The following is a 27,851-nucleotide window of genomic DNA, read 5'->3' as shown; positions in this document are numbered from 1 at the left end:
AAGGCTGGCTACAAAAAAGGAGTCAGTCCCATAGACTCCCCATGTTAAAATGCCCAACTTTACAGCAGAAAAAAAACGTTTACAGCCTGGTGCAAAAAATTATTTTGGTCTATATATAACTATTTTTGCCCTTCATGACAACTGTGAGGGGGGTGGATTTTTTTATAACTCATCTATTTAAATTATATTAAGCCTTAAAGTTCTGCATAATTAAGGGCGTGGCCACTAGAGTGACAGGTGGATTGCCGCTGCTGAGAATGCCGTCGCGCTAGGTGGGCGTGGCTTCAGCAACCAACTCCCGCCTTTTTGCCCATTTTCGATTATCCAGAGAGAGTCGCGCGGTGATGCGCTGCCAAGATGGCGATGGCCCGCTCTGCAAACTTTGAGCTTCAAAACCGCTCTTGAGGAGTCTATGGGTGACGTCACAGACACTACGTCCATGTTTTTATACAGTCTATGGTTTTACCACACTGATAGTGTGTTTCTTGAATTTTGAGCACATTTCTAACTTGTTTTAGCATGTTTTACTACACTGACAGTGTGTTGCTAGTATATTTAACATGTTGCTAGCATGTTTTACCATATTGATAGTACGTTGCTAATGTTTTAACATGTTTCTAGCTTAGTTTACATGTTGACAACATGTTTTACCACATTGATATGTTTCTAACATGTTTTACCACACTGATAGTATGTTGTTAACATATTTATCATGTTTCTAGCTTGTTTTTCCATTTTGCTAGCATGTTTTACCACATTGATAGTATGTTGCTAGCATGTTTAATATGTTTCTAGTTTGCTTTAGCATGTTGATAAAATATTTGGAACATTTCTAACATGTTTCTAACATTTTACAATATGTTAATATGTTGATAGCACTGATAGAATGTAGCTAACATATTTAAGATGTTTCTGGCTTGTTTTAGCATGTTGCTATCACCATGATTTCCTACACTGACAGTATGTTGCTAGCATATTTAACATGTTTCAAGCTTGCTTTAACATGTTATTACTATGCTGATAGTATTGATAGTATGAATTTAGCAAGTTTCTGGCTTGTTTTAGCATGTTGTTAACATGTTTTACCACACTGATAGTAAGTTGCTAATGTTTTTAGCAACAATCACCTTCTCTTTCAATCTCCTCCTCAGTCTCTCTTTAGACGACTGCAGTAAGCAGATCTTCCCTCTCTCCATCTTCTCCTCTTTGTCTCCTTTCTTCCTCTCCTCTTTCGCAGGCTCATCCTTCGCTCCTTTCTCCATGTGGGGCTCCGGCTCCCCATGTTTTACAATCTCTGACTCTTTGGTATTGCGCGTGAGGCCCCTGTCGGCCCCCGAGGGCCCCTGATTAACACTGTTCGTCTGGTGTTTGGGATGCTGATGCCAGCGCCGGTTCTGGCTGTAGCCGTGATGCGGGCCGCCCTGCCACCCGCCCTGGTTCTGCTGGCCCTGGTAACCCCGCCCCCCATACTTAGTGCCAGCACCTGACTGGTGGTCGGCGTTGGGCTGCTGCATCTGATTGGGCTGCTGTTGTTGCTGCTGCAATCCCTGCTGCTGCTGCAAAGGATTCTGGGATTTCAGAGGAGCCCCTCCTCCTCCTCCAGGCAGGCGCTGCTGTCTCCTAAAACAACAACAAAAAGAGCCAGTTATCTTTATGTCAATGAGTTTGTTGTGTGGGGTTTCCAGGGTGTTGCTAGACAGTTGACATGGCATTCCGAAGGATTTTGTTTTGCATGTTGCTATGTGGTTGCAAGTGTTTTGAGTAGTTGCTAGGTCATTTTTAGGTGGTTGCCAGTATTCTGAGGATGTGTTGAAATTAGTAGTCAGTGCATTGTTATGCAATTGCTAATGTGTTCTGAGTAGTTGACAGGATGTGGTAGTGGTAGAGAGGATGTTCTGGGTAGATAAATAAATACACAAAAATAAATGAATGCACAAAACAAGCAAACAAATGCACAAATAAATACACAAAACAAATAAATTAATGAATGCATTAAATACATAAATAAGTCCTGGTGGATGTTGCTGTCAACATAAACAAACAAACAAATAAATACACAAAAACAAAAATTAAAATAAAAACAATACATAAACATATTGTATATATTATATTGTATATTTTATAATAATATATTAATAAACAAATTAATACTTATTATTATTAATATAATAATAATTAACCATAATTAATTAACAATAATTCTGGTCCAAACCACAGTGCAAATTATACTGACTGAATGTAAGAGTCTCCTGCTGGGTGGTCAAGTCTAAAGAAAAAATACATGTAAGCAAATAAATAAACACAAATAAATCAATAAATACATCCAAACAATAAATCAATAAATTCTAATAGACACTGCAGCCCCACTTTCATGCAATAAGAGCGTTTTGGTTGGTTAAGTCAAAATAAAACAAACAAATAAATAAAATAATTCATTAATTAATTCATTAATAATAAAAAAAAGTTTTAATAAAATAATTTTAATTCTTTGAGAATGGATACATCCAAACCACAACTATACCGATAACAACAAAGAGGAATGATACCAAAGGAATCATTTTGAATGATTTTTTACTGATGATCCACATGATACACTGACAGCCAATCATAATCCATCCAGCTTTAAAGAGCTTGAACAATTAAAGAGGCAGACGACAACACACGCTTATAATAAACAACGTCTGTGTGCTGTGTGAACACTAACATCTAGTTATCTTCATAGCTGGAGTTTGTGTTGTGAATGGGCCTTAACCCTAAATATGAGCAATAGTAATAGTGAGGATTAACTTAAACACCACTAATAACAACCACAGTCACACACAGTGTGTTAATGTGTGTGTAATGATTTACAGCAGATGTGAGTCAATATGTAAACACCCAGATCTCCACGTTTGCAGCAGGCTGATGGGACGATCTATCTTCACCAGATTCCAGTCATCCTAAAGACCGACACTGGATTATGGGCTTTACTGTGTGTACATTACATGTGTATGCATACTGACGTGTGCATTCAGAGCACGCCGCGTCACGTGTGAGTGTGTTTGTGCACATTATGCGAACAAATGCTGTGCACCACTGACTGCAATAGTCTGACTATTTACTCTTTTCAAGAAAAGACTATATTTGGATTCAAGAGTTAAACATTTCACAAACAAATTGTAAAGCACTTCATTTAAATTAGGTGCAAACTAGTTTCAAAAGCATTTTTCTGGCATCACAGAAAGTGAAATCCCAACCAATCAAAATATGTGATGTTTAATATACAGGATTTTGGACCAATTTCACTATGACTAAACAGAAACCAACATGAACAGCAACATAATATGTCAATATGAAACAATATGAACATTATGAAACTTTTGCATGTTATGCAACTTCTTTCAGTGTCAGCATTGTAGAGTATTTATAGTTAACTAATACCATACAAATGTTATTTGAAATAAAAACTAAGTGAAATAAAATATTTTTAAAAAATTAAACGCATTTTATTTCAGCTAGTTGCTGAGGCAACATTTCTAATTTCCATTTAGTTTAAACTGAAGTACTAAAATGACTAAAACTAAGCTAATAATAAATACATAATAAATAATAGCTAATAATAATAAATAAACTAAGTCAAATAAAATAATATAAAAATACCAATTAAAAAATTTATAAATATAAAAAAAAAATATATTTTTTAAATTAAATATTCAATATAAAAACTAATTATTTCAGCTAGTTGCCAAGGCGACATTTCTAATTTTCATTTAATTTAACTAAGTACTAAAATGACTAAAACTCTAAATAAATAACTAAAAAAAAAAAGAAGCAAAAAAGTACTAAAAAACTAAAAGTAATATACATTTACATTTACATTTAATCATTTAGCAGACGCTTTTATCCAAAGCGACTTACAAATGAGAGAAACAATCAGATCAACGAGAAAACAACAACGGTATACAAGTGCTATGACAAGTCTCAGTTAGTCTAGTACAGACACGTAGCCAGGGTTTTTTTTTTTTTTTTTTTTTTTTTTTGGAATATGATAGAAAAGAAAAAGAAAAAAAAAGGTAAGTACTATTGTTTGGTTAAGTGCAGGTGAAAAAGATGAGTCTTTAGATGTTTTTGAAATGCGTAAAGACTCAGCTGTTCGAATTGAGATCGGGAGGTCATTCCACCAAGTCCAGGAAAAAAGTCAGTGAGAGTGATTTGAACAATGGCAACACAAGGCGTCGTTCACTTGCAGAGCGCAAACTTCTGGAGGGCGCATAACATTGAACTAGTGAGTTTAGGTAAGTTGGTAAGTAATATAAGTAAGTAAGTAAGTAATATAAATTAATAAAAACTATATAAACAAACTAATAAAAATGACAAACACAAAATTACTAAAACTTTAACTAAAATTAAAGTTGAATTCAAAATGTTAACAAAAACTATAATATAGTAAATAGTGTTCCTGTGGCTCAGTGGTAGAGCATTGCGTTAGCAGCGCAAAAGGTTGTGGGTTTGATTCCCAGGGAACACATGTTAGGTAAAAAATGTTAACCTGAATGCACTGTAAGTCGCTTTGGATAAAAGTGTCTGCTAAATGCTTAATTTTAATTTAAATAAATAATACTAAAATAACACTATTATAGAGAAACAAGGTCATATTTTATTGCTTCAACAAAGAATAAACAAGCATGGAGAGTCCTGTAGCGAACATAATCTACAACATCAGCGGACACTTCAAAGAGGAAGGTCTTCACTAGTGACCGTGAACAAACGTAACCTCTTTGGTATTCTGTGCTCTTTTAAACCCTCTCACACACACGCTCAGAGGACGGGCTTCAGGTTTGACTGACAGCTTTAGAGCGAGGCGTCCAGGTTAAGGTCATGTTTGACTGTGGTGTTTTGGTTTTACTAGGGGTTAATTTTAGGGGAGACACACACTGAGTGTGCTGAATGACAGATCGAAAATAAGACGTCGAGGTGCTGACCGTCACATTCTTCAGGCTTTACGCAAGTTAACCCTTGACGTCGCTCTGCGGGAACATGTTTTACACAGATGCTTCACATATCTATTCCAGCAGTGGTGGAAATACGGAAACGACACATATAGACCATCACTGAAAAGTTTGAAATGCTTTTGAAAAAGTCTTGTCTGCTCACCAATGCTGGATTTATATTGATCAACTATACTGTAAAAATATTGAAAAATAATAATAAAATTAAAAAAAACTTTTTTATATTAAAATATATTAAAAAAAAAATATACCTCCTGTGATCAAATCTGAATTTTTAGCATCATTAAATGATCCTTCAGAATCATTCTAATATGCCGATTTGCTGCTCAAGAAACATTTCTTATTATTATCCATGTTGAAAACAGTTAATCTGCTTTATATTTCTGTGGAAACCGTGATACATTTGATTTTTCAGCATTCTTTGATGAATAGAAAGTTCAAAAGAACAGCATTTATTTGAAATAGAAATATTTTGTAACATTATGCATTGTAAATGTTACTTTTAAACAATTTAATGCATCCCTGCTGAATTAAATCCCTTTCTTTAAAAATAATCTACATCTACAAAAAATAACATTATATTATAAATAATGTTATAACATGAATATATATATACATACAGAGCAGATTATGATGACGTCCTTGAATGTGTTTTTGAGAAAATCAAAGCACTTCTATTCATTTAAAATCAGACATCTGCTCAACAGTATCATATGTGAGAGACTTCAGGTATATAGAGTTCATCAATATCTCAATTAGATGTAGAAATTAACCTTTGACTTTGAAAAAGATGAAACAAAAGTTGGAAAACGAACAAATAATGTTAGATGTTAACCTAATACAGCTAACATCAGAATGCATTATGTTTCAAATGTGTACTTATCTTAGTGCTGATTCTCATTCAGTAATGTAAATGTATGTTGTATGTTTGGCATGCAATGTGTGTGTGTGTGTGTGTACCTCTCACCGACATACACTTATAAGCAGCTAGGGAGCCAGATTGAATGTCGTCCACACCCAACCCTTCCCTTCCCTCATTCACACACACCACAATACAACAAAAAGCTCTGAGAAAACCTCTTACATAACATTAGCATCAAGTGTTTGCTTTACACAAGATAAACCCTGACTGACAGGTCTGTCATCGACGGGAATCTTCACACTTCACGCCTGCATCACAGTCAACTTAAAGATCTCTCTCAAAACACACCATATTTAAATTAACACAAATAAAAATAAGACTAAGGAACAGAAGAACAAAGCATTCGATATCTCATATTGCTGATAAAAAAATTCACAATACATCCTTCTAAAATGTTCAAGGAGACAAATAACACACGTGAAACTCATCATGTGAGAATGACGACATAATGAATAGAATAAAAAAGCCCATTTTCTCCATCACAGAACACTAGTTCTCCACCATGTACATAAAACAGATCATCTATGGAATATTCTAGAAGCAATGACTCCCATTTCTGTGTTTTTAAGTAATGTCTAGAAGCTGTTGACCAATACGTTGCCAAGACCGATATATCAGCTGATATTTAGCATTTTTAAATTTTGGCATTGAACCGTTAAGTGTCAAACCTTTATTTGACAGCATTGGGACTTTTATTTTGACATCAACAAACTCTCAAGATAAAAGCAATTTTTTAATTATCAACACTGGACGATACGTTTTTCTGTTTGACCTTTAAATATAAAACCTTTATTTTGACACCGCTACAAATTCTCTAAATAAAGTTATACATCACTCATTCAAGATAAAAGATTTCATTTACAGAAGACAGTAGTCTATATTTAAACAGGGTCAAATGAAAATAAGACTGAGAAACAGAAGCACGGTGCATTCAATATCTCATATTGCTGATCATAAATTGAAAACACATCCTTCTAAAATGCTCATGCGGACAAATAACTTGGACTATGAAAATGATGACATACTGAACAGACTGTATTTCGGAGTTTGGTCAAATTATTATTCTGATTAAAGTCAATAGTACTTCAAATTCTCCATCATACAGCACACTAGTTCTCCTGCATGTTTATCTAAAGAATATTCCAGAAGCATCAACCTCTAATGGTAATGTCCAGTAGTGTACGACATATATATCATAAAAACCGATAAATCAGCCGATATTTGGCATTTTTAAATATCAGCATTGAATGATACGTTCCATTTCCTTGATAAATCTCTAACTTTTAAGATCCCAGAATCATCAACCTCCATTTCTGTATTTTCAGGTAATATCTAGTAGTGGTCAACCGATATATCACCCAGACCTTATAAATTGGCCGATATTTGGCATTTTTAATAATCAGCAATGGACGATATGTTTTTCTTTAAATTCTTTGAGATTTTAGACATATATGTCTAGTAGTGGTGAACCGATATATTGCCAAGACCAAAAAAAGCGGACAATATTTGGACTTTTTAATAATCAGTATTGGATGACAAATTATATATATATATATATATATATATATATATATAAATCAGCTTGGCCATCAAAAAAATCCATAATTGTTTGACACCAATGTTTAGCACACCTTTCACTCCACCAGATCTTCTCCAACCATTGCAGCTGAACACTGTTAATGACCTTCATTAATATCCCTCATACCCGCCACCTTAATTCCTGTGGATTTAGATTTCTGTTTAGTACTGGTCTTACTGTACGGAGATAGTGTGCAGATTAATGATGACACAACTGAAGAGAGGCAGAAGAGGATGAGAAAGTACTGTACAGAGGATTTATGTTGTGCAAGTAGAATAAAGCAAACAGGACCTCAGGGTCACAGATCCAGTCAGGAGATGGTTAGTTTGAATCCCAAGAGCGGTTCGGATCCCATAAGCAGTTCAGGAGTCCTGTTTTCGTGAGCCAAGCTTGTAAGTGGAAGAACAAGAGTAAGCGGACAGGATTCAGGAGCTGGACCTGTTTGAGACACTGACCTGGACACTTGCCTCTTCCCCTCGGCTGGCAGCAGCACTGTCAGGTCATCCTGGGGCAGATTGAATCGACTACGGGTACCACAGGGAGACGACACGTGAACAATGTGGATGGGAGGGTGGAAACAAGCAGGGATGGAAAACAAGAAGATACGAGAGAACTAAATAAAGCAGGAAGAACAAAAGAAAAAGGAGGAGACGGAACAGTAACAACTAACTCAAAAATGCAGGAGTAAATGATTGGGACAATTACAAAATCTACTGAGAGCTAATCTATCGAAAGATCTACTGAAATCTATTGGAGCTAAAAAAAAATGAAATAAAATGCAATAAAATAAATAAAATAATACACATAAATCTACAAAACAAAAAAAACTACGAAAAAAAAATAAAAAACAAAAAATAAAAACAAAAAAAAAAATGCAAATAAATAAAATAATGCAAAAAACTAAATAAAATACAAAAAGTTTACAGGAGCAACAGGATTTAAAGGTGACTCCAAAATGACATGGCATCTACATTATGCTGCAAAACCAATGAAACACTGCAGTTAATAAGAAACGACAGGATGGTTGTGGAGAGGAAAGGTGGGAAAATGCAGGAGTAAATGACTGGGACAACAATAAAAACTACTATTTAAAAAAAAAAATAAAATAAAATAAAAATCAATAAAAACAATAAAAAAGTTTTTTTAATTAAAAATAAAAATAATATGAATTAAAATAAAATAAAAAGGAGCTACAGGGTTTAAGGGTAAAAATAGGCATCTGCATCCACATAAAGCTGTGAAAACGATATGTTGCAATAAATACGAAAAGATAGGATGGTTTCGGTGATGAAAGTTTCTTCAAAATATGAAACACTGACGAAACACTTTCTGTGAGCAGCATTTCCTATGCCAAGGATTCTCAAAGATGCTTTTTGTGCCCATATCGTATCTCTCTCTTCAGTCGTGAAGGTCCTCATCACTCCTTATCAATCCAACAAAAATGTATCTTTTATACTACAATCCATCAAAACACATCATATAGACATCAGCTGTGAATTCACCTGATATTGAGCTTCTCTACTGAAGCATGCCAAAAAAGCCTACACAGACCCGAGAAGCATATTCCTATTCCTCAAACGATATAAATGAAAACACAACACTTATTAGTAAAATAAACAAAAGAGTAAAATAAAAAAAAAAAAAAAAAAACAAAATAATCAGATAAAAAAAACAAGACTAATATTTCAAATATAAAGAAAACAAGAAAAGAAAAGAAAAGAAAAGAAAAGAAAAGAAAAGAAAAGAAAAGAAAAGAAAAGAAAAGACCATTCAAAAGTTTGGGGTTGGTATGATTTATAATATAATGTTTTTGAAAGAAGTATCTTCTGCTCACAAAGGCTGCATTTATTTAAATCAAAATTACAGTGAAATCTGTACAAATTTGAAATTATTTCAATATAAAATAACTGTTTCCTTTGTAAATATATTTTTAAATATCTTTTATTCCTGTAATCAAAGCTGAATTTTCAGCGTCATTACTCCAGACTTCGGTGTCACATGATCTTCAGAATCTGATCAGTAAAGTCAAACTGCTGCTGAGTTTCTGTCAGCGAAATTCTGCAGTTCATAAGTGTGACTGTGAAGATGTTTAGATTCAGCAAACTAATCTAAAGAGAGAGACTGAGAGCGAGTGAGAAAGAAAGAAAAGGCAAGAAGCGATGCCAACAAACAAAACGACCGCAGAGTCCTCTCTGGCAGGAGCAAAGCATTGTGGGTGGCCAACAGCAGCAATAACAGGCTGAAAAGCCTTCTGTTAGAGGAGTGGGAGAGAGAGAGAGATGTGGGAAGAGAATCATCTTGTGTAGTGATGCGCGCTCACACACACACACACACACACACACACACACACACACACACACACACACACACACACACACACACACACACACACACACACACACACACACACACACACACACACACACACACACACACACACACACACACACACAAACAGTGAAAGAGAAATTATTCCCTAGATTGTTTTTTCTCTTACATCCAACTTTTGTAGTCAAAGCAGACATATTCTCATATTCTGCGGTCTGAAAGCCAAGTAAGACATGTTAAAAATGACACTGTACGCTAATTGTGTTGTTTGCTAGTGCAAAACTCACAAACACAATGCTAGGATGCTGTGGGTGGTTACCAGGGTGTTGATATGGAATTGCTAAGGCATTCTGAGTGGTATTATTGCATTGCTGTATGGTTGCTAGGGTGTTTAGAGTGGTTGCTAAGCTACTTATCGCTGGGGTACAACACATTTACTCAAATTTAAGATCAATAATTATCATAAAATTTACTCTTTAACATAAACTTACAGTAAATAACTGGATTTTTTTGAAAAACAAAAAACAAAATAGTATCATTGAGATGCTATTATATTTATATTATATACATCATATTTGTATATTAATATTTATTTTATTGGATTTTTTCAAGAAACAATAAAGTTTGTTTATATATTAATATTCATTTATTTAAATATTCTTTTTGTAATTATTTATTCATTTTATTTGTTAGAGTAAGATAAAGATTTAGTAATGTTATTGTTTGTAAATTATTTATTTACTTTTTAAATATGTCAATAAAGTTTTATTTATTCATTTTATTTTTATTTTATTACAATTAAACTGAGAAATGCAACCTTGGCAACTAGTTTTTTTATATTTTCTTTAATTTCAGTTTATTCTATTTCAAGACAAAAAAAATGTTTGTTTATATATTTATCTGTCTTTTTAGATATTAATATTTATTCATTTTAATTTTCATTACATTATCAAAAACAAAAATGTTTGCTTATATATTTATATTTGGTTAGATATTAATATTTATTCATTTTAATTTTATTTTTAATAATGTTTATTTGAATTTTTGTTACAGTTTTAGTAATTTTGAAAAGAAAACAATTTACGTTCTTTTTAGATATTTCATTTTATTTAAGTTTCAAGTATCAAAATCTTTTCATGGTTTTAGTTAACTACACAAACCCTGACTCGCAGGCATCAAAAGCACCAGTAAAGGCCACTGAAGGACAGGCAGCAGTGCATTTTGGGAATCTGGGAGCCTTTATTCACATATAAACCATCTATTCTGTTCCACACGTCCTGTCAAAGAAAGCCAAAACCTCAGCGTAAACGTCCTCGAATCCAGCGGCATCACAAAGCACACATGAGAAGCGTCCAGCGAAGACATGCAGTCACACACAAGGACATCAGAGCCTTTCTTCTCATCAACAAAACCCTGAATAACACAAAGCTTTTGCTTTCTTTCTCCCTCCTTTTCATTCGCACAAGTTTAGACCAAAATATTTTCTTTTTTTGCCGTTTCTTAGCAACTGCAAATTACAACAGAGAACTTCTCCGATGAGGTCAAAGTCAAAACGTAAAAGAAAAAGAGTGGAAGTGCTTTAATGGATTAAAAGAGAAGATTCTGAGTAAAGAACATGCAGGTACAGCGTGTTACGTTTTACACACCGCAGTCTGACTCATGTGGAAAGTGTGAGCTGCTGTTTTCTCTGCTTTCCGAGTCTAACGTCAGCGTTCTGTGCGTAATGTTTGCGCTAAACAACTGGAAGAGAGCCGGACAGTAACACTGAGACTCACCGGCGGTCATTTCTGCGGCGACGAAACAGTTTTTTCGTGTGTGCGATCTCAGCTTCATTAGGCAGAGGAGGAAAAACCTGCAGAAAGAGAGAGAAAATAACATGAGAAACGCCAAAACAAAAAGTCTGAACAGTTTGTACATAAGCGTGAACCTCATAACTAAAAGTACAAAATAAAATTTTACATTTTGCAGAATTTATGCAATTTTAAAACATTTGTTAGTATATTATTTCAAGATGTTTCTTATTTTATTTTCATGATAATTCTGCACATGCACAAACTCTCATTATAGTAATGTTTTGTTTTACTCATTATTTTCAATGGTGATTTCCACAAATGTTTTATATAATTAAATAAAAAAAACTATTTAATTACAAATTTTGTACTGAAAATAATTTTATACAACAAATACAACTTGGATATAATATTTTTTACATATTTATACAGTACACACACATGCATTAACATACATATGTGTGTATGATTTTTATATTAATTAATAATAAATTCTTCCTACATATTTTGTACATGTATTGATTCTTAATGATTATTATATTAATATAATTACATATTACATAATTATTACATATTGCATATATTAATGTAATGTATTATACAAATAATATTAATATAATTTGTATATATAAGAAATGCAAAATTATTAAAAGATGTATAATTTAAACAAACACATCATAAAAATGTTTTAAAATACTTGGCAAAATACTACACACACACACACATACACACACACACACACACACACACACAATAATTAAAAAAAAAATCTTATAAAAGAACAAATTAATTTTGGAAAACAAATACAACCAGGATGTAATGTTTTAAAAAAATATATTGTTTTATATGCATTAACAATGTGTCTGTATGATTTTAATATTAATTAATAACATTCTTCATACATATTTTGTGTAAAAATGATTATAATAATGTAATTACATTTTAATGTAATGTTTTTACAAATATCAATATAATTTGTATATATTAATAATATAAAATTAATAAAAGATAACACTTCATAAAAATATGGACAAATATTTAGTAAAATACCCACCCCCCCACACACACACACAGATGCACTTTTTCATAAATTATGCATGCACTTTTGTTGTATTTGAAAAATAAAACTAACTGAGCTTTGTATCACTATTTTGCATTACAGTAATTTTATCAGTTTTACATTTTTGATCATATTGTCATATATGACCCCTTACTTAACAGTTTAGCAATTACTAATTCAATCAAATGAAGATGGTTAAAATCAAATCCCACCCATCATCATTCATAATATTGTTTCACGTGAAAGTACATCATGAAGATGTGAGTGTGTGATTCAGATAAAAAAAAAAAACTACAGATAAAGCTTTTCAGCCTCTCTTGGATACTACAGGAGGTTAAAACGCCAATGTTTATCGACAGGATCTGGGAAACAAGTACTGGTGCATGATGGGTAATAAAACTCTAAACTCTGACACCCTTCCATTTCACAGCATAATGGAACATTCTTGAGCTCTGAGCTGCGGTGGCAGCATCTACACACACACACACACACACACACACACGGTCCTCAGGGTTTCTCTTTCTAACCCTTCTGAGCCAAAACCACTGTATGCTGATTGGCTGTCTCTGATTGGACACAGATGTGGCGGGAGATTAGTGTAATTGGCTGCTTTTCCTCGTCGGCGTGGTAATAAGGGCTTCTAAAGCTTAACCCCGCCCCCGCACAGAAAGCCTGCCAGAACCGGACACTGAGAGTCGCCAGCCATCACATTTATTACAAGAAACGACAAAAACAACCGAAACTTAAGAAGACACAACCGCAGGATGTATTCATGATGATAAAACACCACGTCAAACATCTGGCAAGAATACACACACACTTGACTGGCTCAGACTGAAGTGAGAAATTGAAATGAAAGAAGAAAAAAAGATAAAAAAGAAAATTGTCATCATTTGAGTTGTTACAAAACCGTATGACTTTGTTCTGCAGAAACAAGCAGTGAATGTCTGAAGAATGTTCTGGTCTCTCTTTTACATAGAATACATTATTATGAGGAAAGGATATTGTAACAAACAACTTGACATTTCTAAATTCCCATGCATTCGAAAAACATCACAAAAACCAGAAATAATGCACATTTTGCCAGAAACTCCTTTAAAACTATATATATATATATATATATATATATATATATATATATATATATATATAGTTTAGTGGGGGGGGGGGTAATTTTACTAAATATTTATCAATATTTTATGAAGTGTTAATTTATATTAAAAATATTTTATTAATTTTATATTATTAATATATACAAATTATATTGATACTTGTATAATACATTACATTAAAATGTAATTACATTACATTAAATATGTATGAAGAATGCTATTAATTGATATTAAAATCATACAGACACATTGTTAATGAAAAAAAAAACCATATTTTTAAAATAATTTACAAAATTATTTTTTTGTAAAAGAAACGTATGTATTTTTGTAAAAGATACACAAAAAATGCACAGATCTTCATTCAGATTCAGATAATAAATGGTGGGATTTGATTTGAATCATCTGAATTTGATTGGATTGTATTCAATAAAAAAAAACAAAAAAATCAACCATTTTTAACATAATTAAAATTAACACATTTCATCTCACAATTCAGTTTTTTTTTTTAATTCCTGCCTCAGAACAAAAAACAAACAGTAACTGCAACTTTTTTTTTCATAATTCTGAATTTTACCTTGCATTCGTAAGTTTATATATCTTCACAATTCTGAGAAAAAAAATTCTACTACAATATTTACTACAAGTCAAAATTTCGGAATAATTAAGAATATACAAATAATATTATTATCAATATATATTATAATATAATCATTAAGAATTTAAATAATTTACTCGTTCAAACTTATTAATATATATTTGCAATACAGTATTGTGATGTAAAGTGACAGTTGAGCAATGATTACAATCCAATCGAATACAGATGGCCAAAATCAGGTCCTTCCATTACTCCTGCCATTGTTTCACATGCCAAAACTCCTGCATTCAGAGGAGAACTAGATATGGGTCAGATGTCCATATGTAAAAGCGGCCCATATGCATACACAGATGTCAAAAAGTCTCATCTTATAAGCAATTTGCCGTTTACATGCAAGAAAAGGATCTGATGTGCGCCAGATGTCTGTGGAAAACAAAAATGCATCCATCTGATGGTGTGAAAGCAGCCATAAAGACAACGGAAAGACTTGTGAGGACACAACTGTAATTTTGGGTTAAGTCCCATCAGAATCCATCAAGTCAACGAGTTTCTAAACTTCATGAGGAACTTCCTTATGAGAGAGGCGGGTCCTCAAGCGTCCATTCATCTTCAGTGTGTGTGTGTGTGTGTGTGGAGCTACTGTTGCAGTCCTGCAGGATGTCACAAGTTGGACGTCTCCGCTCTAATGTTCTCCAGATGATAATCACAACCACACCAAACACATTCAGACTTCAAAGCGCCTAAATATGTCAATATTTGCACAAGCGTGAAACCGAGGAAAGCGAGGCACCAGTTTTCGTTTGCCATGATTAAAGTCCTCAATTATGATTCCTGCGAAAAAAAAAAGTAAACTATTACAAGGAAATCAGTTTTTTTTGTTTTTTGAGACGTAAGGAATGTGATGAATAATCTGCAGGGAGGAGACCCTCGGTTTATTTGAAATAAGGGCTGATTGTTTTTATTAAATGTGAAACAATGCGAGTGAGCGTGTATGTCCTGTGCGGATCAAAGCCAGTGACACACAGATACGCATCACCACTCGGCTCGTCCCCGCTGAGCGTGACCTTTGACCCCGGGCTGTAGGATTGTTGGTCAGATGCATGCGTGACTGCAGAGGGCGGAAGGCGGGGGAGTCGCCCGCGGCAGGAAACTTATGCATACCGCCACATTCCAGAGGTCAGAGGTCACAACGGAATCCATGTTCAGAGAGTGAGGAATGACGACTCCTCCCACTCAGACCTGATTGGTCTAGGGGTGAAGTAATGATGATGTAATGGTGAGAAGTCGAGGTCTAGGGTTACGGTGTCAAGCAAATGTCTCTCCACATAACACATATAAATCCACGTCCAGGATTTAACATTGACTATATAACAGCATCTTTCTTTTGTGTAAAATAAAATAAAAAATAAATAAAATATTTAATACTTTAAATGGGGTATAACACGTATAACAGAGAGCATTTGCAGAAATTCTACAAAGATTCAGTATGATTATGTATAGCAAAAATGACAGACAAGCAGGCTATAATAATGCACATCATAACACAATCTAATTTGCCCCTTTTGTAACTATAGCTATATAATCAGTATAATGTACAATATGATTTATAATGTAATGACAAATCATACTTACTAAAATCATATAAAAAGACTTAATAAAAAATCTAAAAATATAAGACTTAATACTTTAATTAAAAAATAACATTAATAACAACATTAAGAACATCTGTATTTAAACAATACATTTACAAAAATATTTTTTATAAATATTTAAGTCATTTAATAATTTATTATATATATATATATATATAGATATATATATATATATATATATATATATATATATATATATATATATATATATATACAGTATATATAAAATCGCATCCAAAATAAAAGTTTTGTTTGCATAATATATATGTGTGTACTGTGTATATTTATTAAGTAATAACATAACAAACATAACCTATTTTTATGTATATATTTTATATACATGTATATATTTTATATACATATATTCACATAATTTATATTATAAATAAATATATTTAATACTTAAACATAACATATTTTTCTGAATATAAATACATTTGTATTTATATCAACATAATAAACATACATATATTATGTTAACAAAAACTTTTTATTTTGGATGCGATAAATCATTTGGCAGCACTAATATTTATATATTAGCCAAATTGGTTAGCTTGCTAAAAAAAAAAAAAAAAAAAAAAAAAAAAAAAAAAAAAAAAAAAAAGACATGTTTATTTTGCCCAGTGGGACTTACAGTTTTAAAATGTGATGTGAGAAAAAGCAATATAGAAGGTGTGTTTTACTTGACTTTTTGACAAGCAATATTTATTATTTCTAATTAGCCACCAAAGATGATACACAGAAAGACGTCTATCCAGGGGAAGTCGTTTAAGGGTCCAAGATAGTTTAGATTTGTCAAGGAGGTAGGATTACGCTTGACATCGGTCCTGAAATCATCACGACCATCACCGCTAACGAGATCTGCCCACAGAACCCGAGCTCAACATTCACTCGGGCCAATAAAACGACACGAAACCTTCCCTCACAGAAACAACACCAACTTTCCCTTCACAACATGATATTAGAGAGTTATGGGATTTCAAACGCCTTGGATTATGAAAGCGGGCATTAACCTGAAGTGAGTGAGGACGTCTCCCATCACAGGACACTGATGAACCGTGACAGAGAGAATATTACATCCTCTGATTTAACAGTCCGAGCAGAACTAATTTCAGAAAGATTAGCCAGAAAGACTCAGCTTTAAAACCCAGACATCTGGAAAGAATTCAAACTGCTGATTTCAAATCATTTCTAGGAAAGTGGTTTTCTTAAACTCACTTAGTATTGAATTCTATTATATAATTAATATATCAATAATTTTATATATATATATATATATATATATATATATATATATACACACACACATAAAATTAATGATTAATGAATTTAAATTAAGTCAGTTTTCCTTTAATATATATTAATAATTAATATTTAAATCACACAATAATTTTAAATAATATAATACATGTATAATAAAAATAAATAAATTAAATTAATGTGTGTGTATATATATATATATATATATATATATATATATATATATATATATACACACATTATAACATTTATTTATTTTTATTATAAAAAAACAATTGTTTGTGTATATGTGTGTGTTGATATATAAAATATATTTATCATAGAAATAAGCTGGAAACATCTATAAATAATTCAGAAGGCTGCTTTCCAATAATTCCTTGAAAAAAGTGTTTTACATATTTAATGACGTCCATAAATTCTGTATCTAGCTAAAGTATCCAGATGATTTCTGACGGTAGGATGAACAACTTTGATTTGGTAAAACAGAAACTTTTAAATGTCATGCTTTTATTTTGCTGTTCAGACAACATGCAATGCGGATACACCAAAAAAAGACAAAAATAACAACAACTACAAAAAAAAATCTGATATTTTCAGGCTGTTTGAAGAAAGCCAGAGCGTCCCATGTGAGAACTGTGATTCTAAACTTAGCATCTACCGGACAGAGAGAGCTCTTTGTTAGCCTGACTATTGCAGGATGACTGAAGCCGTCACCTCTGGTATTAACGTGACCCTTTTCCTGTTCATGAGTCTGTGTCACGACATTCCGGATGACGAGGTGGAATTCCAAGAGGGAAAGTTCCTGGGCCGCTAGCGGGTGGAATGAGGAAGACAATGAACCATCAGTCAAAGAGCCCAACAATTGGCATGCGACCGTGTGTGCAGAGAGAGAGAGACTGGACGCCTTCCAATCGAAGCAACTGCACACACACACACACACACACACACACACACACACACACACTAAAGATTTCCAAAGAGAAGAGGGACTGAGAATCAGGGTTCCCACACCTTTAGACCAATGAACTTCCATGAATTTTTTTTAGCTGTTCATGATCACTGGTAAAGTTAAACTATAGGATATAATATTCATTAATTAAAATATTGCTGAATTCACATAAAATATAAGTATTAGATAAAAAAACTTGAATTTAGTATATTTCAGTTAATTGCAAAGACAACATTTTAAATGTAAAATTAATAATAAACACTATAGGTATATAAATACTAAAATAACACAGTTACTGGATAAGCATTTCTAAGAATCACTTTATAGTTGTTACACTCACAAACTGCGATTTCTAGTCGATGCAATAGTTTTGCAATGAGCATGACTAGGAAAAATCTATATTTACTATGGAAATGTTTAAAGGGGTCATATGATGCGATCTCAATTATTCCTTTCGTGTTACAAGCTCTTGGTGCGTAAAGAAGATCTGTAAAGATACAAAGACTAAAGTCTCAAATCCAAAGAGATATTCTTTATCAAAGTTAAGACTCAACCACACCCCCCTGAAACGGCCCGTTCTAACACGCCCCCACATCTCTACATCACTGTGTGGGAAGATTTGTATAACACCGCCCAAATCTTCACGCAAAGAAAGAAGGTGTAACTTTTATTCTCTCTGTTGCCACAGCTGCCATGTTGTGGAGACGCTGTGTGTTTCATTGAAGGGAAACTTTGTTTGGCCTTCCACAAGAGGACACAACTAGATATCAGTGGTTAAGTTGTATTTCAACACCATTCCAGAACAGTTCAACCCAAATATTAAATTTATAATATAACATAAATTTATATATAAATTTATCACTGATTAGAGAACCGGCTTTACTGACGAGATGCGCATTAACGATCGGCCGATCTTGATCGGTGCACCCCTAGTTTCTCGCAGTGCAGAGTAGGCTTGTTGTTTCTCAAATCACAAACGCAGACATGGTTTTAGGTTTACGCAGCATGATACACAACGCAACACGTAAAAACACAGTATAAGTCATTATAATCAGTAATTATGTCCTCACTGGATGCAACAAATACCTCGTTTGTAATGGGTTTTATTTGTTTTGTCTCGTCTAGTGACGTCCGGATCATGAACGAATCTTTCTATTTAACCGGATCTTCTTAGTGAACCAGTCGAACCAGTCACCAAATCTATCTGAATCGTTTGAAACGGTTCGTGTCTCCAGTACGTACTAATCCACAAATAACTTAAGTTATTCGGCTTATAAACGTGTCTGACACTCCCTCTGACGTGAAATAAACCAATATCCCAAGTTATTCAGTTACTCCTAACAGTACACTGACTGAACTGTTAAAAGAAAGCGATGATGGGATGTGCACGAGCAGAGCAGCTGGACTGGGAGACCGCATCACAGTATGGTAAGAGGCGTAACATTTCCGTCACACGCTTGAGGCATTCGGCCAATCACAACACACTGGATAGCTGGCCAATCAGAGCACACCTCACTTTTCAGAATTATGAGCTTTGTAAAAATCGACTCGTTTCGGAAAGGTGGGGCACAGAGGAGAAACAATGATGTACATTATGTGGAAAATAATGTGGAAAAAACACATTATTTTTCACATACCGTACATTATGGTTGCTCCTCTCTGCCCCGCCTTTCTGAAACGCATCAATGTTTACAAGGCTTAAAAAAAAAAAATAGTTCTGAAAAGTTCTTTACAAAGTTCTGAAAAGCACGGTGTGCTCTGATTGGCCAGCTATCCAGTGGTTGTGATTGGCCGAATACCTCAAGCGTGTGACGGAAATGTTATGCTCTTTAACATATTTAGAAAAACACAGCCTCTTCACAACATTGGGGCAACAATACTACAGCAAGAATAAAAGTTACCCCTTATTTCTTTGTGTAAAAATCTGGGCGGTGTTTTGCAAATCTTCCAACAGTGTGATGTAGACATGTGGGGGCGTGTTTAAATGAAGTGTTTTAGGAAGGCGTGGACGAGTCTTAACTTTTATAAAAAATATCTCTTTGGTTTTGAGACTTTAGTCTTTACAACTTTATGGATCTTATACATGCATGAACAGCTTGTAACACTCCAAAGATAAAGGAAAACTTGAAATCGCATTATAAGTCCCCTTCAATTTCCATGACTTTCACAGGCCTGGGAATCAGAGTTTTAACATTCCCTGATATTTCCAGATTTTGGACACCTGGAGAAAAATTATTGACCACTAAAACAAAGGCTAAAAAAAAAAAGTACTCATAAAAAACACTTTCTGGCTACTGCAGAGTCCAAGTCAATTCTTGTTTAATATCAGTGTGGATTCTTTGGCTCCCCAGATGAAGAGTGTAGCACACAATCTGTGTATGAAGTGAGTTCAGCAGTGACCCGTGTGTTGTTTACAGCAGCCTGAGCTTTACGTTCCTTTGGACGCGTCTGCAGAGAGTGTGTTGGTCTGGTTGCCGGGTGACACGGGTTCGTGTCTCTGAGCGTTTATGATGGGATAGACATCATGGCTCTCTCAGGCCCAATTAGGTAAAGAGTCAGCGCATGATCTCACACTCCTTACACTTTAGATTTCTAACACATTTCTATTCTTTTGCTACTGTGCTGAGAGTGGTTGCTAAGGCACTGCTATGCAGTTGCTAGGCTGTTCTGATAGGTCATCAGGGAGTTGCTCTGCGGTTGCTAGGCTGTTCTGGTGTGACACCAGGCAGTTGCTATGCTGTTCTGATTTGTCACTAGGCAATTGCTATGAGTCTACTAGGCTGTTCTCATTTGCAATCAGGGAGTTGCTATGAGGTCATCAAGCGGTTGCTATTCAGTTGCTAGGCTGTTCCAGTTGCTAAGTGGTTACAAGATTGTTTTGGTTGGTCACCAAGGAGTTGCTATGTGGTCACTGATATGGTTTGTCACCAGGCAGTTGCTAGGCTATTCTGGTTTGTCACTAGGCAGTTGCTATTCATTTACTAAGCTGTGTGGTTACTAGGTTGTTTTGATTGGTCAACAGGGAGTTTCTATGTGGTTACTAGGCTGCTATAGTTTGTAACCAGGCAGTTGCTATGAAGTCACCAGGCGGTTGCTATGCAGTTGCTATGCTGTTCCGGTTTGTCACCAGGGAGTAGCTATGCAGTTGCTTAGTAAATAAACAAGAAGACACCTGATTGAAGCACACACTCTGAACTCTCTCTCTAAATAGCAGTGCTAGTGATTTCCTGATAAGACACCGAATATCTCTCTCACATGCACACATGCACTTTAAAATAGTTGTATTTTATCTCTAAAGCGGTGGGTTTTGTAACAAGACACGTCATACAGTCGCTTGAATCGGCCAACAAGCATCCGCCCACAAATTCCTCAACTCCCAACAGACGAATCCGCATCCAAGATTCCCTCACTGACCTCCTCATTCCAGCGTTACGACAGAGAGAGCGAGCGGGCGAGCAGGTAGGAGCTGTGTGTGACTGACAATCACAGGAAAGGGAGGGATGTCTGACCTCCTCATTGTTCTGTGTCAGATCTGCCGGGGTCTCTCTCACTCGCTCTCTGCTCCTGTCGGGCCGCACGTAGCTCGGGGGAGCAGGCGCTCAGTGTCTGGCCCGCTGGAGGCCTTTTGTTCCGCAGTAACTAGACACGTCTACAATATCTGACCCATCGCAGACAGACCACTGATCAAACACACTATAGAGATGCATATGAATGAGTCAAAACATATTATGCAAAAAACATGAAATCAGTGTTTTCACCCAAAATACACACACACACACACACACACACTATTTTTATATAAATTATAATGCCTATTACACAAATTCTAAAAGAGAATTATATTTACTGTTTTAATAATCATTTTAGTCTGTTATCAAAACAACAGTTTTAATAATGAAAGTTGAAGCATGATATCTTTTCAGAAATAATTGTTAGTTAAAAAAAAATAAAAAAAAATAAATAAATAATATATATATATATATATATATTATATATATATATATATATATATATATATATATATATATATATATATATATATATATATAGACACACATACATTTAAACTATTTAAATGAGTTAATGCTATTGATTTCAGCAATGTTTACATAAATTATAATGACTATAGACTATAACAAATACTAAAAAAAAAAGGACTTCTGAATCTTTGTGCATCTTATACTTAAAAGCAAGGTTAAGTCAGATCTACCGGGAACATTCTAATTCATCACAATCAGCTACATACATTAGCTAACATGAACAAGCCATGAACTATACTTCTACAGTATTCTGTAATCTTACTGTTAATTTCAACATTAGTTTTTTTAAAACAAAAAGTGCATCAACATCAGTTAATACATTGACAAATATTACAAAGGTAACATTAACGAAGATTAATAAATGCTGTTAATATATATAAACTAATGCATTAATGCATTAACTAATGCTAATCTTACTGTAAAGTGTTACCAATTTAACTTCAGGGTCAAAGTACAGTTAAGTAATACACACACACACACACACACACACACACGTCCAAGACGGAAACAGACAGACTGACTCTGACCTTATTTGAAACGATGCCTATTTTGTGGGAATAATGGGAAGAGTGAACGTGATAAAACACACACACACGGTGTATCACTTCCTTCTGCTCTGTATTAAAGACAATAAAAGTTTACAGTGCGCAGAAACATCCGCTCACACTGAGACACACACACACACACACACACACACAACAAACAAACAGAACAGCAGCATATAAACACTCAGATTGTGTGTGTGTGTCTGTGCCACAGGGCATGTGAATCTGGCAGGATATTGTGTATCAGGTGACAAACAATACAGCTACAAAAATCACTCACCTGACACACACACACACTTAAGTGGTCAGTGAGGTCTTGGATTAGGGATGTAGACTGCATGTGTGTGTGTGTATGTGTGTGTGTGTGTGTGTGTGTGTAACTAAAATAAATTATTCATGCCAACAGTTATTTAACACAACTCTGATGGGAAAAGAGTCTTCAACTCAAACTCATTATAAACACCTGTCAGTCTAGTATGCAAATGAGCTACGTTGTGATTGGCTGACCTCACACTGTTGTCTAGATCCTTTCCAGTATGAGTATAATTTGCCATAATTTGGCAATTTTTTTTTTTTTTTTACATGTAATGTACATGCAATATTTTTTAAAATAAATTAATATTTTTTTTGCATTAAATTTATCAAAAGTATTAGTTGCAAAATGATTCTATCTGAAAGAAAAACTGTTATGAACTACTGATTCACCAAGGAATCCTGAAAAAATGAAATGTAATGTATTACAAAATAAGTGTTTTCAGCATTGATAATAATCAGAAATGTTTCTTGAGCAGCAAATCGCCATATTAGAATGATTTCTGAAGATCATGTGACACTGAAGACTGGAGTAATGATGCTGAAAATACAGCTTTGATCACAGAAATAAATTACTTTTCAAAATATGTTCAAATAGTAACTATATTTACTGTATTTGTGATCAAATAAATGCAGCCTTGGTGAGCAAAAAAGAATATTCTAACACTATACTTTACCATCTTTCTCTCTCCCGCCCGTTTATGTCATTTTTCCTTTTTTGTTTTTGCATTGTGGATTTTTTCTTTGCTTTTGGAGGAAATAGAAACACAAATGATATATGCTTTGGTTTTCCATGTACCTCTATAGATGTTTACTCAACTATAATTTTCTTCCATGTTCTGAAACCAAAAACGGTAAAAAGTGTTCATTTTAACATCCAACAATCTGCACGTTCACCTTTAAAGTGTTTAAATAAATAGACGCACATAAAATCACAGAGAACAAGAGGAAAGACAACAGATCACTTGAGTAAGAACAATGGCTGGCATCACACACACTCCACCCTGTCTGCCAGCATCGCGTCCAGACGCTGCCCGCAGATGACCTTCTGACCCGCCGCTGCCACGCTAACAACATCCTGCTGGGAGGATCGAAATACTCACCGGCGGCCAGACACAGCAGAAAGATAATAAGAAAAGAAATATCTATGCTACATCACAATTTATTGGTGATGACATTATGAAACCACTAGATGGCGCCACTCCACTAACTGAAAAACAGGAGATGAGAGAGTACATACTGAAATACTACAACAACTTTATTTTAGCATCATTGTAGTTTTTATTAATAGTTTTTTTTCTATTTTCAGCTCAATTTACTTTAAAGTTTTGTCGTTTTGTTGTTTGTTTTTGTCACTTTTGCTAATGTTTTTTTCCTTATTATATATATATATATATATATATATATATATATATATATATATATATGTCCACATACATTTTTATTTTCTTTCCGTTTTACTTTTTTTTGGTACATCAAGTTACTATCTAAATGAAAATGAGAAATATTGCCTTGGCAACTAGCTGAAATAAGTTTTTGTTTAATATTTATTGGTTTTAGTAGTGCTGTCAAACAATTAATCGCATCCAAAATAAAAGTTTTTGTTTACATAATATATGTGTGCATACTGTATATAAATACACACACATACAGTATATATTTACATATATTTATGCATTTAGCAGACGCTTTTATCCAAAGCGACTAAGAGTGCATTCAGGCTAACATTTTTATTAACCTAACGTGTTCCCTGGGAATCGAACCCACAACCTTTTGCCAATGCTCGACCATATATAAATGTATAAATTTATATTATTTATATTACAGATAAATATATTTAATATATAAACATAGCATATTTTTCTTAAATATATACATGTATGTGTGTGTACTTATATAGACATTATAAATATACACAGTACACAGACATATATTATGTAAACAAAAACCTGTATTTTGGATGTGATTAATCGTTTGACAGCACTAGTTTTTAGTTAACTGGTCAACAGTGCCACCACATCATAATTTCTTTGTTTTGAAATATTCTTTTATCATCATTCTCTCTTGACTCCTTCTGTAGGGAAATGGAGATGAAGCTGAAGCTGAAGTTGCTACAGGAGTTCATAAACACATGAACATTAAATTTCAGACTAATGTAATGACAACTTGTCATGTTACTATCTAGCTAAACTTAAAATTCACCTCAAAATTAATAATCAATGCACATTTATAAACTGCTGTAGCAACTTCATAATCTCACATACTGTATGGGAAGAACTGCATTAAAACACTTAATTCTGTGTCTCAGAACAAGAGGACCGTAGACAAACTCAATTTAGCTTGAATTAGACAGATGAACTAACACTAACTCAGAAGGCTGGTGTAATTCATACCATTCTAGGTGTTAATAGCACATTCCTAAGCAGAAATGAGCGTGAGCCAAACCCAGTAATATCACACACACTGTCATATCAGGACTGCACCACTAGATGTCAGTGTTGGATCAGTTCAACTCAAACATGTTTCAGCATCTCTCCAGCAGAGGGAGCTCTTCTATACACACCGATGAACACATCTCTGCTTCAAATCTTCATTTTCCTGATTGCAGACAGATTCCAGAAGGCTGAAGGATGAGTAAAAGCTTGAGATAGTTTCTTACCGGCAGGCTGGGCAGGAATTTCTCCATGTTGTCCAGGTCAATACCATCATCATCGTCAAATTTGCCCTTTATCATCCTGTGAACAGACAGACAATACATGACAATGTTCAGCCAGACAAAGACTCTGCAGGCTTGTTTACAGTAAAAATTTTAACATGTATAAACGACAACAAATAAGCTGTTATGTATGATGTTTCCATAATAACTAAATAAATAAACCAGGCCATAAAAAACTGGCGTAACTCTGTAAAGCCTGACATATGAAATATTAGTGTTAAAATCTATTTTTTTTAACTTTCAGGCAAAATATATATTTTATAGTTTGTACATGTGTTTTTGTTGTTGTTGGGTGTCATATTTGATCCATTAGGCAATTATGGCTCATATAGTATGATATATTGAGAACGTGGAGGAAAAAACAGGCTCCGTGGCCCAAACGGCGCAAGAATATTCAATTTGGAGCAGATTATATTTATATGGACATAAAGCAATGCTGATGCTTGTATTGCAAATCAATGAGATCCTTTTAACTGTACGTAAAATGATAGAAATTGACATTCGTCCCTCTGCCAATAATATGTCTCAGTAAGATGATATTTAAATGCAATACAATACAAATATGACTGCGATGAACAAGTAAAGATTCCTCAAAAGACTGATGAGAGTATTTTAGACTCACATCTGAACAATTCGTCTACAAAATGATGAAATACTGCTTACATTATATATGTTCACTTTATAAAATTCTGTGGATTTCACAGTAAAACATGACATGTGAAGCATAAGCTGGATGTTTGTACAATTATACTAAAAGGCCTTTACTTGCTAAAGGTCTAAACTATTAATCAGCTGACAGAAGGCATGGAGTAGATTGAGCACAACAGGTTTTTCAGCAAAAGTTGGATCATTTAATTAGACGCCTTAGAAATATTTAGCAAATGTGATCCAGTTGGATTCTCTGATGCATTTCTAATTCATCCAGTAGAGGGCAGTAATGAGCCGAGTGCCACATAAACACACAGCCACACCCCATTTCAGCTCAGGACCGTCCTGAACACTGAAAACTCCCTGACATGCAGATTCACATGCAGATAAATACACTTGTGTAAATGCATCCAGTGCATTACTGTGAAGTGATTCAGACCGATGATCTGAGGTCAGTGTTACTGAAGGTCTCACCCCTCTCGGTCGATGTGCGGGAGGTGCTTTGGTGTCCCTCTGTAGGGCCTCCTGTGAAACTGAGAGAAATCCAGTTTCTCCGGCTGCATGTCCCACGTAGCGCCTCTGTGAACACAAACAACAGAAATCCTTAACTACTGTATATTTACACTTAACTAAGGTCCTTAAGTCACATTTTACCCCCCAAATATTTTATTTATATATACATGCATCGTGACAAGCTCATTGTAAGCCTGCATTTCTCCCTGATCCAGGCTGTGAAACTCTGCTAATCAGCTGAAACTCTAGACACACTTGAGACTAATTAGCTCAGGCACTTTTTCGTCCTAAAGTACACTGAATAAATCAAGACAAGCTCGCAGCTCGTTTTGAAAGGCGCTATGGAGCTGTGAACAGATTATAGTGGCGTAACTCTGAATTAAAGTGTTTACAACCTGCAAACTCAACTGAACAATCTAGAAAATTAAACTAAAACACAGCTTATGAAATCCATAATGTACACTAATGTTCAAAAGTTTGGGCTCAGTATGGATTTTTGCTAAATAAATTAATACTTTTATTTGTCAAGGATGCATTCAACTGCTGAAAAGTGACGGTGAAGACATTTATAATATTGCAAAAGATTTCGATTTCGAATCAATGCTGTCCTTTTGAAATTTCTATTCATCAAAGTAGCTTAAAATGTGTAACGGTTTCCACAAAAATATGAAGCATTGTTGTTAATCATAGTTTCTTGAGCGGCAAATCAGCATATTAGAATGATTTCTGAAGGAGCATGTGACACTTCAGCTTTGATCACAACAATAAATTCCATTTCATAATGTATTCACATAGAAAACAGCTATTTTGAATTGCAATAACATTTCACAACATTACTGCTT

At 34.1% G+C, this 27,851-nt stretch overlaps 1 protein-coding gene across 4 annotated transcripts in view; it reads right to left on the bottom strand.

Moving 5' to 3' along the window:
• Positions 1–27,851, bottom strand: part of LOC109050620 (CBP80/20-dependent translation initiation factor-like) — a 57,869-nt gene that overhangs the window by 13,174 nt on the left and 16,844 nt on the right. The window contains exons 6-10 of one of the 4 annotated variants that reach the window (XM_042747698.1): positions 26,971–27,075; positions 25,802–25,867; positions 11,593–11,670; positions 7,945–8,013; positions 1,128–1,620 (exon numbers count right to left, since the gene is read on the bottom strand). In XM_042747698.1, the coding sequence (XP_042603632.1) occupies positions 1,128–1,620; positions 7,945–8,013; positions 11,593–11,670; positions 25,802–25,867; positions 26,971–27,075 (811 nt within the window). Of the gene's footprint in view, positions 1–1,127; positions 1,621–7,944; positions 8,014–11,592; positions 11,671–25,791; positions 25,868–26,970; positions 27,076–27,851 lie in introns of all 4 variants that reach the window. The other 3 variants (XM_042747697.1, XM_042747701.1, XM_042747700.1) reach the window with 3 other exon arrangements.

Source organism: Cyprinus carpio, chromosome B21 (genome assembly GCF_018340385.1).
Source record: "Cyprinus carpio isolate SPL01 chromosome B21, ASM1834038v1, whole genome shotgun sequence".
NCBI classification, from domain to species: domain Eukaryota; kingdom Metazoa; phylum Chordata; class Actinopteri; order Cypriniformes; family Cyprinidae; genus Cyprinus; species Cyprinus carpio.
This window is presented reverse-complemented; position numbering and strand designations above follow the sequence as displayed.